The 16,935-nt window shown below is 40.1% G+C and overlaps 1 protein-coding gene across 1 annotated transcript; it reads right to left on the reverse strand.

The window, feature by feature from the left end:
- Window positions 1-6,999: 6,999 nt before the first annotated feature.
- rcc1 (regulator of chromosome condensation 1) lies at window positions 7,000-16,845 on the reverse strand. Its single transcript, XM_022193432.2, has 10 exons — window positions 16,731-16,845; window positions 15,145-15,233; window positions 14,667-14,854; window positions 14,373-14,552; window positions 11,708-11,804; window positions 11,486-11,608; window positions 11,202-11,342; window positions 10,878-10,997; window positions 10,543-10,695; window positions 7,000-7,778 (listed from the first exon to the last, which is right to left on the reverse strand). Exons 2-10 carry the CDS (start codon window positions 15,221-15,223, stop codon window positions 7,603-7,605), a joined length of 1,257 nt encoding a protein of 418 aa, XP_022049124.2. The 5' UTR covers window positions 15,224-15,233; window positions 16,731-16,845; the 3' UTR covers window positions 7,000-7,602.
- Window positions 16,846-16,935: the final 90 nt, after the last annotated feature.

The following is a 16,935-nucleotide window of genomic DNA, read 5'->3' on the forward strand; positions in this document are numbered from 1 at the left end:
GAAATTTGGGAGAACTATTTCCACTTTAACCTTTTCACTACAGCAAAATGAATGAATAAAACAAATCAAATCTCCAGAATTAAAGCAATGGTCTGACACTCTGACCAAGAAAAGTCATTTACACGCTTATTTTGTCCAATCTCGTATACCATAACTACCTCCAGTCTTGCTCAAACCAAGTCGCTTTTTAGCTTCCAAATGGTAGCAGCTAACATCATCACATCACCACAATCTTGGCTTCTCTTGATCGACTCCTTGTTTGATTTAGAATTGATTTGAGATATCTTATATTTTTAAAGCTTGTCACGGTCTGGCCCCAATATTGCCGAAACACTGACGCCATATGAGCCTGCTCTGAGCATTAGATACTCAGGTGGGGATCTTCTGACTGTTCCAAAGTCAGGGTTAAAATCTGAAGGTGAATTATGTTTTGGAACGACGTGCAGAATCAGGAAATGAGACCTGCAGAGTCAGGGACTTCTTTTAAATCACTTCTTAAGCATCTTTACAGACTTGCTTTTATGTGATGTAGTCTTTTGTTGCTTTTTAAGGCTTTCCTTATTAGTAGTGACATACTGCATTTTGTATTTTTGCATCTTTTGTCTTCTCAGTGTTTCCCTAAACAATATCACACAACCCTTGAGATTTGAGGCAAGTAAATTTAATTCGTTCACGGGATCAATCATTTTGTATCAACTCTACCTTGCAGTCCACTGAGGTGCTCTATACCATCGTAAATCAACATGGGCGTAATTAACAAGCAATCAATGCCACAGTGGCATCTTGGTCCAGTGAAGGGATGAGTCACACACAGTAGTGACTCATTAACAGGCCTCATACTTGCTGTTATCTGCTCAACACAACTCAATTGCAAACACACATCATGTCATGAGATCAGCCCTCCTTTCAAGCCACCGCACAGCTGCTGGTCCTCCACTGTGGACCTCATGAGTAGCCCTCAACCCGCTGGACAAGGACTCCAATTTATCAAGGCAATTACCAGTAATTACAAATGTGTTCTGCAGGCGATGGAGCACCGGCAGCTTAACAGCAAGAGAGCTGTTCATTTGCTAATAATACCCTGTTTGCTTTCCTGTGCAAACGCTAACAGAATGTGCATGTTTTCTCAGGGTAAGCCATTCTCTTGTGTAAGCTTTCAAGAGGCTGAAGCCAAACAACATGCTCAGCAATGACGGCAACAGAATAATTCATACATTTAGTGCTCCATGTGTTACCTAATGGACCAGTAGCATCAGGGGCATTTGCTCTTGTTTTGGCACCACAGCTCTTCATCAAGCAGGATGAGTGACAATATAAGCATGAATTGCTATCAACATAATGTCAACAAATCTGTTTCAGAGGTTTGGAATACGCTTTAGCAGATCAGTATTTATCAAATGCAACAGATGAACCTCAATAGTACAGTATGTAACAGAGGAGAATGTCCTTACGAAAAATCACTGAAGCGTCAGATGATTTAATATTGTATCACTACTTTATAACTGTATTGTTTCTAAGTTGACAAGTTGCGCATTTACTCTTATGAACAATAAAAAAAACAAATGCTTTAGAAAGTCTAAGTAGAAAATACATTCCCTGAAGTTGAAACTCAATGCAACAAAAGTGAATACGCCTCTAATCTATGATGTACAATTAAAAAAAGTTGACCTGTGATTTCCGATCAGTCTAACTGCATGAACATGGTTATAAAATCAACTGTACTGACTCAGTTTAGCTTATATGGGCTGTGTTTATCTCCATGTCTGCATCATGGGTCTACATGAGCACGAATGGCCAGAGGAACTAAAAAGTCTGAGTGTATGACTTCAAAAAGATGGAAAATGATACATGAAGATCAGTGACTGACTAAAAATCAGATGAAACCCAGTAGCAGCAGTAATTAGAGGGCATAGAATGAGCCTCGGTGCTGCTTATCAGGGCTGCTGTCCTCCTAAAATGACTCCATTGACTGTGCACTATTTTTACAATCTACCACTGAAAACAAATGGACAGGTGCTTCAGACTTTGCACAGCGGTTATCAACAGAAATCAGAATTTCAGTGAGAGTTCATACAGTCCGAAGACAATTTCGTAACTATCAACTTCTTTCGACTTTAAAAGAAAAACCCTTGCTTGCTTTGTGGCAGTAAGCCGCAAGACTAATGCATCAGGTGGGGTCCAGCATGTTTGGTGTGAATCTGGCCACAACTACCACAGCGAATGCATAATCCTGACAGTGAAGCACAGAGGTGGGAGTGTGACATATGGGACTGACCAAATGCAAAACGTGTTAGGCAGGTGACATTTATAGATGGAATGTCAGTGGATATCCTAAAATACTGTCTGACAAGATGACTCCCAGTTGTGCAGACACTTGGCAGAAAAGGAATTTTCCATCGTGGTAATGATTCAAAACACACTGCCAAAATCACACCGGAGGACATCCTAAAGAAGAAAAATCGAAAACAATGACCTGGCCAAGTATGTCTCCTGACTTGAATCCAACAGAACACCCTTGAGGTATTTTAATGAGGAAGGTAAGAGCGGCAAAAAAACCTTCCAGCAAAGAGCAGCTGAAATGAAATGAAACAGAAATCTAGGCATTTAAAATAGAGGGGAACATATGAAGTATTGATTTTTGTTGCAAGTGATGCAATTACTAGGAAGGGATACAATGTCGAACCATTAAACTGCTATTGCACTTCTCATTTCTTGTGTATACCGTAGGGTCATTTTCACCTGGAACATGCAAGCTCTAAACAATGCACTGTCTCTGTTTCTTTTTTTTTATCTCTGTATGGTGCAAGAAATAATGTGGGTTGCATGTCACACCGACACCCAATCTGTCATTTAACTGCAGCAATGATGGAGGAAAAAGTGCTTTTGAAGTGCTTTGTGCATAACAGCTTGTCATGTTTGATGCTATATTTCGTATCGATCCATCCTCTCTCGCTACATCTCTACATTTTTTGGCGTTTTCTCCAAAATGTGCACATACTGTGTCCAGCCGAGCGCGAGGCAATCGATTTGATCAACAGCTTCCTGCCGCACAAAATTCTTTAGATTCCCACTATGATGGAGCAATTGATGGAAAAAAAATCCACTTTACCGAAGCATTAAAGTAATCACAAACCCTAAGATGTCTTGATTGAGTCATACTTGAGAAACAACACTCAGTACAATTGGAAATGACAAGTTAATTAAACAAGCAGCAGGGTGACTCCGAGCTGCCACATCACAATCAATGCAGAGCTAAACGAGCTAAATTTGTGAGGCTGTAAATTTAATAGTACGATGCTTCTGCTCATGAATGTATCATGCAGCTTGTCGAGAGTCTATTACACATGCGTGGTGAGAATCGCACAGTCTGTGTTCCCCAAACAAAAGCCCATGAAAGCCATATGAACACTCCTGTGAGTGGATGAGCCGGCTGCGGAGATTAATTTGGCTCACTTTGCCATTAGAGCGAACAGCGAAGGTGCCTAAGACTCCTTGCTCTTCCCTGTTATTAGTTTAACGAGAAGGAGATTACAGCCCACATCCATTATGAAAAAAACACGTTTTGCTTTCTACTAGTGAAAGGAACTAATCGCAGGATCTCGATTCCTGCATGAATGTCTCTCTTTGTGCCTGTATGTGAAGGTTTTAGAGCATTATCAGACTGAATGGTGCAGCATGTGAGAACCGATAAAAGCATCCATCCTTGACATCTTTCAACATCTTCCAAAGCCTCAGTGCATGAATCAGTCCCATTTGGGCCTACTTACGTCTGCACAGAGAGGGTGTATTTTTGTCTTTAAAGGTCCCATATTGTGCCCCTTTTCAGCTAATTAATCAAATTATCACATTTCGCTATATTGCGCCTTTCAGTTTATTATCTCAAAATGGCACAAAGATGGCAGAAGTACATGTCTTGATATCCTAACAGCTTTTATTGTACACTTCAAGGTTTCTAACAAACCACAAAAACAGCAGAAATGGATTTTCCCCATATGGGACCTTTAAAAGAATTCCGCTTTACTGATTCAGAGGCTCTCAAGGTGCAACTACTCTGTTTTCTAACAGATTTTAAAAAATGTTATGTGGTTGAGGGGTTTATAAAATAGTAGATTTAAAGTTCCTGAACAACAATAAAATTAGTTTTAAGATTGGAAATAACATGCATAATAAAATGAACATTTGTTGGGGTTTGACAACGTAAGATTTAGACTGACTTCATTAATCCCCAGAGGGAAATTCTGTAACAGCTATTCAATCAATTGTGGCAACATCTCAAAAGAGATCTGTTATATCTGAAAAGTGTTATCAGTAAAGTACTGTAGAGTTGAGCTGTAAAACAGTTTTTACTGGACGTTTTTGAACATTCTCTTTATCTTAAATCTCAAAATCACAGAAAAAGAGTATTAAGTGTTATAACTGTCCAAAAAACAGTCAAATTCACATTATTACTGTATTTAAATCAGCAAAGACCTAATTTTTTTTATACAGACGTGTGCTGCAATTCAAAAGAAAAATTATTTAAATTAAGAATTGAAAAATGGCAATCTTTAAATTAGTCATTCCAAAGACCTTCCCTGTTTAGCTAAAATACAGATAGCTACTAAAATAACAGAAAAAACATTAATTTACATGTCACCTGTAGAAAAACAGTCATATACATTAGTATATAAAATGGCTCAATGTTGTATGTATATATATATACACACACACACGTTAATAGTAATTTGTTGTTATACAATGTGAAACTGTAAAATTGCAGTGTTATACTGTACTAAATCTTCTAAAAATATTACTTTTCAAATATCTGCTGTTACGTTCAGTTTTTACCATTTTTAAATGGTTGAGTATTTCACCATGTAGTGTACTTTTTCTGGCAGATTTCCAGTTTTTCAAACATTCTTTTTTTCCCCCCAGTGTACCCGAGCAAATCCTTCACACTTCAAATAACTCTTTTTGAAATAAAGGTGACCCTTGGCGTCCTTGCAGAACAATAAAACCTTCCTCAAAGCATTTGCAGAACACATACTGTGTGGGAAAAGAAGCTGCATTTCTTTTTAAACCCAGAACAAATTCAGATATGTCTTATATCAAAAAAACTGAAGCGCTACAAACGTTTAAGCTCAACCATCGCTTCTTTTTGAGTCTCTTGCAGCCACTCTGTGCATCCATTACCATCAGCAGTGAACCCTGCCTTCTGAAGTACGCCTGATATTTCTTCTTTGTCACAGAGCAAATAGAAGTCACCAAAACAAACAGGAGAAGAGGCCCACTGATCAATTAACTGCTTATGAAAGATACTTTACCATTTCAAAGCTTTTTGCCACGAGGACTCGGCCCTTACACTTCATCTTCGGTCCCTTTGGTCAGATGAAAAGAAAATGAGACGAGCAAGGAGCCGGCGCATTTCACCGCACATATAAAAGAAAAGCATGTCGCTTTGATGTCTGCACTTGTATCATCATTTGCATCCTCAAGTGTTTCCCATTTACATTCATGTCTCATGCGTATGGAATGTGTTGTTTGCATTTATAATAGACATAAAGCAACTAGGATGCAACAGAGGAGCCCTTACACTATAATGGCAGAGTTTATTTTAGAGAAAGGCTAAAAGGGACAGCATGGAGGTGAAAATAATGTGCATGCATTGCTCTGCTGCACGGATGGAGGACACTTACTATAATAACATAGGACTAAAATGCAGCAATGCCTAATATAAATAGCCTTTTTCCCCAATTTTACCTCTACATTGTCTACAGGTGTGCACACTCCCACAGGAGCAGACACAAATTGGAAGATATTTCTTTAACCCTCCTGTTGTCCTCATTTGCCGGCACCAAGAATTATTATTTCCTAGTCTGGAAAAAAAAGATCCAAAAATTCAGCAAAAAAAAAAAAATTCAACAAGTTTCTGAAAATTTGTAAAACCTTCACAAAAACATCCAATAATTCCTTACAAGTTTTCCTTAAGTTTCATTTTTTAAGAATCCCTCAAAAAATTGGCAAGAAAATCTATGCAAATATTTTCAAAAAATGAGTAAAAAGCTACCAAAAAAATATCCTAAAAATATCTAAAGTGACTACATATATATCAGTAAAACTTCTAATATTTTCTGTAAGAACATTCACAAAAGCTATAATTTATTACCAAATGTCTTCCAGGTTTTTTTATTCCAGCTCACGAGAACCTCAAACCTTTTCAGAGTGGATTTTCCCCTCTGCAGGCATTTCAGCAGTTAAAAACAACCACCACAGGGGAATTTAAAAAAAGAAATGAATTCAACATTATAAGAGTAACTTTGTGCAAAAAATTCTATGTAAAAATGGATTTTAAAAGAGCATTTCCCACTTCAGTGGCAGAGGTATTGCGCACTAAACAAATTGTCAAAAATGAATACTGTTTAATGAGGTCATCCTTCACGTTGTGATTTCATTGGCAACGCAGATTCTTCCTCATCTGACCTACAGAAACTTGAACAGGGTCAAATGTTGCAAATTTTCCATTGTTAGATCAATCAAACTCTTAAGTCTTCTGTGTATCAAATTTACATAATTAGAAGCAGTTCTGCATAAAAAGTTCACAAGAATGATGATGGAGAAAGCCCGACCACGCAATCTGACAGGGTCGGCTCCTTAGATTTGTTCTGTATAAAACCCCTAGAAATCTGAATCTGTGTTTTTGAGACTGTCATCAGTGCACTGCAGTTTCAAGGTCAAAAATATGAGCACATAAAAAAAGCACCACATGTTCACATTAACAAAAATGACTTGCACACTTTCCCTATATAAAGTCAGACTATATTAAGAAATCAATTCTCCAGAGCTGAAAAATGAGCACTGAACTTGTCTGCCCACCAGTGAAAATGAATGATTCCTACCATGTAAGCCAAAGAAAAATGGCAAAGCCTCATGTCTGACAAGCTGCAACCAGTCAGTTGTTGGTATGATTCATTCCAATTATCCTCACAATGTTACTGCTACTTTTAGTAAGGAAAGGCTTCAAAAGCTACAAAAAAAGTTTATTTCAGACAGAAAAATGCAGGGTACAGTATGATGTGGAAATGTCCAAATAGTCACAACTTTGTGTGCAATTTCATGAACAGGTAAAATGAACAGTAGTCGCACGTTACACTCGCCGAGTAGAAATGTCCTGTCTGAACCAAACTCAATCAAATTATTGCTTTAACGAAAACATTAAAAACGCTATTGTTTGGGAAAATCATTGAACAACTTGCACTCTCATTTCTTTCATGTACATGCGCAGTCAGCATTCAAACATCACGTATGCCATCTGACAGTCATACAAATGACTTAATGAAAAGAATTCAAAGCATCATCAAAAACTAGATTTAAAAAAATAGTCTCTCATTTGTCATGATCTACCAAAAACTTCCATGAACAACTTCCTCATGCTAAGAACAGATGAGCTCCCATAAAAAAGGCTGAACCATAAAGCTCCCCTCCACCTTGAACCTTCATGCACCCTCACCTCAGCACAGGAAGCCATATAGATTAACCCCGTCCCCAGATTTAGGCACCCTGAAAAAGGCCCCACCTTGACGCAGATCCGAATACTCCCCTATCTCTCTCCATCAGTGAAGGACATCAGCTCTCCTGTTTGTCTTTGACTAAAAGGACTGTGTGCTGCCCTCCACTGGAGGCCATCAGTACTGTACGGTTCTCCAGCTGTTTGCCCGTCATCTTCACGGGGCTCCACTCGTCGGCTTCCTCTCCTGTGCCGAGCTGCAGGTTGGTGCCCATTCCCCAGGCGTACACCGATCCTGGAGTGTGCATGAATAAGTACATCCAAAAATGAGAAGAGCGAGAGTCCTTTTTCACCTCTTAACCTGTACGACAACTATCGGTCAAGGTGAAGTTTGTTGTTGAACAGCGAGTTACTGCTCTAATAAAATCCTGGTTCATAGTCTGTGTTGACTGTGAAACACCTGTTTGAGGCATGTCACACAGTGCAATGAATTCCTGCACTACAACGTAAAAAAATAAATAAAAAAAAAGCACATGAGGACAGAGACATCATCTCATGTCATCTGCTCTTACACTTGGAAAGCAGCAAACTCTAGAACTGAATTTAAGACTGTACTTATCCTGAGTAAGTCTCTGAAGGGTCAAAATATATCAGAGGTATATTTAGGGAGTACCAGTCTGTTGCTCCTCTGAGATCTGTGAAGACCAGTCGGTTAGTGGTGGCCAGGATTTCAAACTAAACTCAGTGAAATTACTTTTAGACAGTATGCTGCCCACTGCTGGAATCTGTTCCCCGTGGAACTTAAATATGCCCCAGCTGTTAAAGAATGAGGTTCAAGACTGCTGCTTTTTCCATTGTTTTCATTAAAAAGGTCCCATACTGTCTCTCTTTTCAGCAAATGAATGTAAGTTTCACGTGTCCCCACAATGTGTCTTCTGATTTGTAAGCTAAAAAAAACATGGCAAAGATGGTATAATGGTTCAGCTCACCATGATTGTATAACCCCTGGTTTTAGGACTGCTCTAAACAGACTGTTTGCATCTGAAATGAGCTGTTGCTGTCCACACCTCCTCCTCCTCCATGTCTGTGACTGACAGGAAGGAGTAAAACAACTGGCTACACAGCTGTCGACGCAGAGACAATCTATCGCTTCTAACTTTCTCTCTGCATGATACTTTGACATGGAAGTATTACCAACGTCACAGCACAGCTGTTGTTTCTAAACTTACATATATGGTGAGTTTGCCAGACTTCGCAGCAGTTATAAAAATCTGTAGTTTAGAGAGGCAGAGCAGCAGATTGAGAAATGGCTATGAAGCGACTCCTCCGTAGACAGTTAATGGGCTGCAAACCACAATTTATACTCATTCCATTATCCGACACCATTATCTGTAAATGAGAACAGCTTTTTTGGGAATTGGTCTGTAATAAAATGCTGTTAATGTGCATACACAGGGCAGAAAGACATAAACAGATCTAAACACCGACTGAGTTTACGTTGCAGTGCAGCAAAAATAATCAACAAGGAAACAGAGTAACCCCCTCTAGTACTTGTTTATTAGTTTCAAACGAGCCTTAAAGTCTCTGAAATTCCCTCTGTGTGGCAATATTAGCCGCATGCTAAGATTTTCTATTCTTGATGTGGTATTACCATCAGCTCCTCATATGCTTGCGTTCACACTCCAGCCAACAGCAGAATATCTGATGTGCTTTGCTCATGCCTGAGACATTTCAGAGTTAGCAGAAGCAGCTCTAGAAAGTAAACAAACCTGGTGGGCTGTGAGGCAGCTGTTCATTCTCGCTCACAGAGAAAGTAGTGTGCAGGACTGCACACAGTTTTAACCAGATAACTACTGACTAGTTAGGTGTGAGGAAGCTACTTGGTCAAATTATTACTGCCGTTTAAAGATGGGACAGCAATTAGATGCAAGGGGGGTTTTGAGGAATAGCAGAAGTACTTGTCATATCTTAACTGCTTTTAACAACCACAAAACAAAATAAAAATGGATTTATACCATATGAGAGCTTTGTTCAAATGATACTTCAATGTTGAGTGAACCTGTACTTTCATATTGACTTTAAATCGAATGTTTTTGGTACTGATTTTTCTTTCTTTTTAAATATTTTAAGGCACTATTTGAAGCATTTTGGATTGTCTTTGTGTGAGAATGTGCTACACAAATCTGACTTGCCTAAAAACAAGCTTTGACCACAGTATTGACACCAAGAACCAGAAGCGAGGACAGCATTGACTCGCTCATGAATACGGTAAACAGCATTCATTTCCTCCTCAATTCTGAACAAAAGACACCACTTACAAGGCTAATCGGTGTATTCTGAGCTATTTCAAGCTATTACACGTACGTTGTATTCTGACTGGTTGGTTTAGATGTGGGTTTCTCGTAGCAGTCATACAATGACAAATTTAATCATAAAACAAAACAATAAATTTTGCAGTACGCCGACTTCGATCATTAAAGCTTCATTTTAAGTGTTGGTGTCCTCGTGCTATTTTAGGACCATCACTTAAGGTCGGTGGCCAGATTTTACCTTATTTCACCTACAAATGTTCACTTCTAGCTCCAATTTGCACAATATAAAGGGACCATGTAAAGAAGGCTAACATAAGGCGAACAGAAATCATTTTGTAACAGTAGTTAATACTGTACCTTAAGCTATATTTAAATCAGCTTATGACTGAGTTTTCCAGACAATTGACCATTTATGGCAGACATGTCACGGTTTTACAGTCACAGATCGTGTCACAAAGTAGCTTAAGGTAGATGCTTGTACATACAAAACTTGTGACAGGACACTGTGCACACTTTATGTACAATTTCCAGAATATATATTTCAGATACAACAAAAATAAATTCCTCTGTTAAACCACAGAAAAGATTCACTGGAGAACTTAAGTGCCACACGTAACACACTGTCAAACAACCACTTCTGTTGTCAAGGTATGAGGATTTCCTGCACTTCACCTGCTTTAAAGTAAGTTATACAAGACTAAAGAAACCGATCGCTTTATCCTCTGCTGCTTTTGCTTTGTTTCTCACCTTCTCTGGTGACTGCATAGCTGACAGATGCTCCACATGACACCCCTCTCGCCGGCTCCATCCCCATCACGGGTGTGGGCTCGCTCTTCTCTTCAGCCCCTTCACCCAGACCAAGACGGCCATACTCTGCTCTGCCCAGGCTGTATGTCTGCCCTAAAAGTTGAGGAAATGTAAGAAAAGGCCGCTTTAGGTCCAACGCTTGACTGCTAAAACATGACTTACAACATCAGCTGTATGTCAGACTAAATTAGCATGCTTATCAGAGTCAGCAAACCAAAAGCCATTAACTTCTACTGCCACAAACAGTAAGTCGGCATCAGAAACATTCTGCTTACCTTCAGCGTCGAGGCAGAGCGTGTGATGCTGTCCTCCAGAGAAATCCACCCAGGAGGTGGTAGAGTTCTTGAAACATGTCAGTTTTACTGGGACAAAACACATCCTGATGCTTTTAGTGCCTAGAAGAAAGAGAACAAGAAATAAAAAAAGTGTAACGTTGCATACAATTACCTCATGTCGTCTGATGCAATTAGCAGGAAGCAGAGTGTGAGAAACTGACACACAGCTAGACAAAAAGCAATATCAAACATCAGTATAGGTAAAGCTTTAAAGAAAATCAGATCATTTACATCATATCAAAAACACTGATAAGCCCCACTGACCCAGCTGGTGATAGTTGGAGAGGCCAAATCCATAAATATGCCCCTCTTTCGATACAGCAAAGGTAAAGTAGGCCCCACAGAAGGCATCAATGAAGTGGACTTTCCCTTTGACTTTTACCATCTGTGGCACCAGCAGTCGCTCTGAAATCACAGAGGACAGATGGAAAAAACTCACAGTAATACAAATTACAGACAATATATGAAAGAAAAATTCTGTTTATATAGCCAGAGGTTCTTGTACATGTAAAATGTTTTAATTCCATTAAAAGGAAAAAGCCACATACCGAGGCCTTTCCTGCCTCCTCTGTTTGAAAAATGCTCCGGCACTCTTCCCAGCTGGCCCTGCTCTGCTGTGCCAGATGTGTAAAGATTTCCCTCCAGTGTCACCATTACCAGGTGATCATTACCTATTAAGAGATTGATGAAAATTAAACAAAAACACTATTAGAAGTTCATATAATGTGAACAAATGAAAACATATGGCACTGAGACAAACTCTTTCCTACCAGATGCAATTTTCACAACAGGTTCTGTCATGGGAACTTTGACTGGAACAGCAGATGCTTTCATGGGCTCCAGAAGACCAATAACACCGTTGTTATCCTTGAAAACAAGGTTTCAGCATATTAAAAGTGGGCTGACTTTTAGAAAGGTGACACAGTAGAATATAGTGAACAGTTAATACAAACAGACAGAATAAAAGCACGAAAAAGAGAGAGGTGGAGATACTATCAAATTCAGCAACAGAGATGATAAAATTGTAGACATTTGTCAAATTTCACCTGATGTGCACATATAAAACATTCAAAATATACATAACAGTAGTGAGGAAATATTTAGTGTTCAGATCCTGATCTACTCTGGCAAATCGTTGTGTACCATTTGCTTCAATAACGTTTCACAATTCTACAGTTTCATTTAGCAGCAAATTGCTGTACATCTGAGAGTAAATGGTTGCATTTATATAGCGCTTTTATCCAAAGTGCCTTACATGATGCGTCACATTCACCCATTCACACACATATTCACACACTGATGGCAGAAGCTGCCATGCAAGGCGCTAACCACGACCCACCAGGAGCAATTAGGGGTTCGGTGTCTTTCTCAGGGACACCTCGACATGAGCTTGACAGGCCGAAGATCGAACCGGCAACCTTCCAGTTACAAGATGGCCACTCTACCCACTGAGCCATGCCGCCCCAGAGCAGATACAACACAAGCAAGGATCTAGTCAGGTAAAAACAACCTGGATAAGAGCCATTAAAAAAAACAAGTTCAAGTGTGATAATAGGACCGTGGTGCCTACAGGCAGTGCAAGACGTAACAGGCATTTACTATGTTATTTTTGCAGTCTGTCTAGTGCAAAGGTGTAGGGCTGGCCCGAATAGTAGTTTCTGGCCTCCGAATATTCGGGCCCTATTAAAGAGGAATATCCGAATATTCGTTCCGCTCCGTAACGTATGACGGTGGGGGGTGGGGGGCTTGTGGCGGAGATGGAGACAGCCTGAATATTCGGATCCGTCTCCCGGTCCAATTTTTTTTCCCGCATCTTGTCTTGTGTTTATGCAAGGAAGTGAAGCGTGACGTCAGAGTCGGCAGCCATCTGGCCATTCGGGTGGTGGTAACAAACACGAATGGATGAGCCGAACACAGTGGGATGAGTCGAAGTGGGCCGAAGGCAAAGGGAAGAGACGAGCTCCGAATATTTTCATCTGGGAGGAGGGGGTGATCACATAGACATATGTGTATATGTCATAGACATATGTGTATATGTTTATGTGATCACACGACGAGATGAGCCGATGTGGGCCGAAGGAAGACGGTAACGCTGCATATTCTTTCCGCCCGGTAACGCGGCGAATATTCGGATACCAAAATTAATATCCGGATACCGCCGAATATTCGGATATTTGGGTCCAGCCCTACAAAGGTGTTCAGTGAAGAGCTGGGTCTTTTTTTTTTTTTTTAAGACTGAGAGTGACTCTGCAGATCAAACAGTTTGGTAACTCGTTCCACCACTGGGGAACCACAGAGCAGAATAGTCTAGCTACTGACCGGCCCTGCTGTGGTGGTTGCATCAACTGCCTTTTACTGGCCGAGCGTCGTGAGAGGAGGGAGCTGTTTTCAATGTAGCTTTGAATGCAAGTGTGAGAGTTTTGAATTTTATGCAGGCAGCAACCGGAATCCAGTGCAGCGATCTGAACAGCAAGGTGACGTGCTGTTTTTGGCTGTTTGAAAACCAGACATGCTGCTGCGTTCTGGATCATCTGCAGAGGTTTCACCGTGCATGCAGGTAGGTCTGCCAGTAAGGAGATGCATCAGTCGATGCATCATATTATGAAAGCCTGTACCAGGAGTAAGGGTCTGATCTTTCTGATGTTGTACAGGGCAAACTGACACAGCCAAACAACAGACTCCACATGTGCCTTGAAGCTTAGTTGGTCATTAGTCATGCCACTCAAGTTTCTGGCAGACTATGTGGTTTGTATAAAATGTTGAATTAAGGGTCTTAATACATTTATGAGAGAGAGATTTCCATTTTTGATTTTTAATTAACTTGCAAACATTTCATTTTTTCACTTCACTCATTATGGGTTATGGACTGAAAGGAAAAATAGGAATTTATTGATGTTAAATTAAAAATCACACTGAAGTGTACAAAACATGATGGGGTCTGAATACTTTCTGAATCCAATGCATATGATACATATATAACACTTATATGTGAGGACATATGAGGTGCTTCCTCAGGTCCAGAAAAAAAAGCCGTTTAGTTTAAATGTACCTCCAAATGTCTGCAAGGCTTTAGATGTTATACTGAGTACAGACAGAGAAGCCCTGGAAATTATCAATATGCTTAGTCTCAAAGCTCTGGGCCAATGTGCGTTAAGTGTTTAAATAGTCCACAGGACATTATCTGTCAAGAGTCAAGAACAGTATTTAACATAATATCTATGTAGGATCTAAATTTATAAAGGGACCCGCAAGGAAAAGCGACTTCCAGAGCTGCTGAGAGAGAACAAATATTTAAAGTAGAATGAAAGAGATTAATATGGAGGAAGGTAACAGAAGAAAAAAACACCACACAAATCTTTAGCTGCAGGGAAAATCTCTCTCACACACACACTTCCAAGAACAGAACAAGGCAGTGAAAACAAGCAGGTAACTTACCCTGAAGGAACCCCAGATGTACACCGCTCCTTCCTCAGTGAGTGCAGCTGTGTGGCTGTCTCCTGCAGACACCTGGATCACCTTCTCATCCAGCGTCACCTTTCCAGGAACCATCTCAGACCCCTCCTCTGATGTGTCCCGGCCAAGAGCCCCTTCGTCGTTACACCCAAAACTGTAAACCTAAAGCAAACAAAAAGACATTTGACACATAGAACTTCTTTGTAAAAATGTCACCAGATGTTAGTCATTCAATGTTAATTTTGTCAAAGAAATAAATGACAAATGTTCACCTACATGGCCAGTGTCGCTGAGGCAAACAGTGTGCATGCCTCCAGCTATCACTTGTACAGCTTTCTCTGGCAGGGACAGAAGGGCCGGCTTCTTCCTCTCAATGATATCCTCACCTAAACCCAACTGTCCAACATTACCCTGGCCCAAGACAAGAACCTGACCGGCCTCTTTCAAATGACTCCTGTGGGAAACTGGTACAAACACACACACCCACAATTACATACCAAGCAATTTAATTTAATCTTAGATGGTAATAATAAAATACTTAAACAGTATGACATTTCTTCAAACAAATGCCTTTCTCCTCTGAATGTGTTCTTAGTGCTATTTCAACAGCAACTTAATTCTTCAAATTCGAAATACTTACATAATGTCAGATAACATCGTCATTTTGCTTTTCCATCTGGTCAAGCAACGACCAATACATGAATCTAGTCTACTTGCCTCCATCAACCCTTTTTGCAAAAAGCCAGTGATTTACCTTTTACTTTCTTGGAGTCTTTATCATCCTCCACAATCGTCTCCGACTTCCTCTTGGTGGTGGTCTTTCTAGAAGGCATGGCAGCAGCACTTTTGAACATAAAGAGGAGACACTGGTGAATATTCCTACTTCAAATTAGGCAAGTTTAGTGCAAACTACGAATGACAGATGTTTAAAGGATGACCAAACAGTTTGAAGTTTTAGAAGTGAAAGAAGACTGAAAAAAAATCCCAAACAAACAAGCAGGATAGTTGCTAAATGCCACAAAACCTCTATCTATAGACCACACAAAACAAAAAACACATTTTAGTATTTGAGGATATATGGGCACAGTGTGACTGCTTTTTGGTAGAATTTTTCTGATTAAGGGTATTGTTTTTTTGTACATATTTACATGTGATGTAGCCTATCAACAATGTAGGATAAATATTGAAAAGTTTCTTTAACTGAATATGCAAAACATAAATGCATTTCAATGAAGTTTTCAGTTGAACCTGTAATATCGGTTGTTACGGGTTGTCCCACGCATAGTGACTAACATCAAATTGCAAAACGTGCCACAGCATGTCGATTAACGATGAGACACACCCCAGCCAGCAAATCATATCTTCCACACATATGGGGAATTGCTTGTTTGGTAAGACCACAGCACAAATCAACTCTTTGTTGTAGTTTCATATGTGCTTCTGTGGAAAATATTTGCAAAAAAAATCCATTACCACTAAAATTGTGATTTATATCACAATATCTGTCAAAATATGGCATTTTTTTGGTACACAGTTCACTCCAGGCCCACATTCATCCCACTTCTAAACCCACGCAAATCTCTAAGGGTATCAGCCCTGAAAAGTCTGAGGGGACAGCACTACTGTCTACCAACAGCCCACGTGGATAGCCAGGCACAAACAGCCTTTATTTTAGTCTTAACCTTAACTAGTAGTTGCTGTGGTTGAACAGCTGTCGAAGGCTCATTTCAATGGCTGGCACAGTGTCAGGTTCTCTCAGCTCAGAGACAGTTGTGCTGCCATGCTGACATGAAACTAACGTCCACAAATAAGAGGGCACAACTGTTTAAATTGGACTCAAGCTTAGCTCTCAGTGACACCTTCAGACTGTAAGACAGACGCTAAGATGTGCTACTGAGATGTCTGGAGAGTGCGGTCAGGGTGATAATTTAGTTTAAATTAAGCTGCGTGATCTCACGTTGGCAGCACCCATGTGTCCTTGCTAACATTTAGAGTTAGCTCGCTGTACAAGGCTGAGCTTCAGTTTATATTTTGTAAATCAAAACAAAGCTGACACAACTAGCTGCTAAAACACTGAGAAAGCAGTGAGCAAAAGACATGCTTTCTAAGTGAACTGTTGTGAAGTGGATTCCATCAAAGTAAAGCTACTCCGTATGAAACAAGCTAACTGTTTGCTAGCCAGCGGCAGCTAGCTAGCTAGCGGTGTTAGCGTGACATTTGGGAATGAATGAACCACAGCAACATAATTTATTACATTTCCTGTGCACACACCAGCAGCGTAGTGTGCTTTATTCGTTGTTTTACCGTAACGGACAGTTCGGGAGGAGATAATTTACTGACCTGAGATATGTAGAAGTTTGTAGTTTGGCCAGAAGTGAACGAGCAGCGCCCTTTCCCGGTCTTCACCACACGCGAGACGTCACGTTCTTTGGAGGCTGCAGAAGCTCCGCCTCCTTAAAGGGACAGTAACACCCAGAGCTGCAGCTCAATGTTTATGGAGGTTTATCACTGTAGAGATAATTTAGGAGACCCCCTATCTGTAATT

This window comes from Acanthochromis polyacanthus, chromosome 12 (assembly GCF_021347895.1).
Source record: "Acanthochromis polyacanthus isolate Apoly-LR-REF ecotype Palm Island chromosome 12, KAUST_Apoly_ChrSc, whole genome shotgun sequence".
In the NCBI taxonomy this organism is placed as follows: Eukaryota; Metazoa; Chordata; class Actinopteri; family Pomacentridae; genus Acanthochromis; species Acanthochromis polyacanthus.

Coding starts and splice junctions, on each gene's coding strand:
- rcc1 (XM_022193432.2), bottom strand. CDS start 15,223: ATGCCTTCTAGAAAGACCACCACCAAGAGGAAGTCGGAGACGATTGTG. Junction 11,805..14,372: donor ACATCTGGGGTTCCTTCAGG/GTAAGTTACCTG, acceptor CTTGTTTTCAAG/GATAACAACGGTGTTATTGG. Junction 10,696..10,877: donor GCTCTGCCTCGACGCTGAAG/GTAAGCAGAATG, acceptor CTCAACTTTTAG/GGCAGACATACAGCCTGGGC.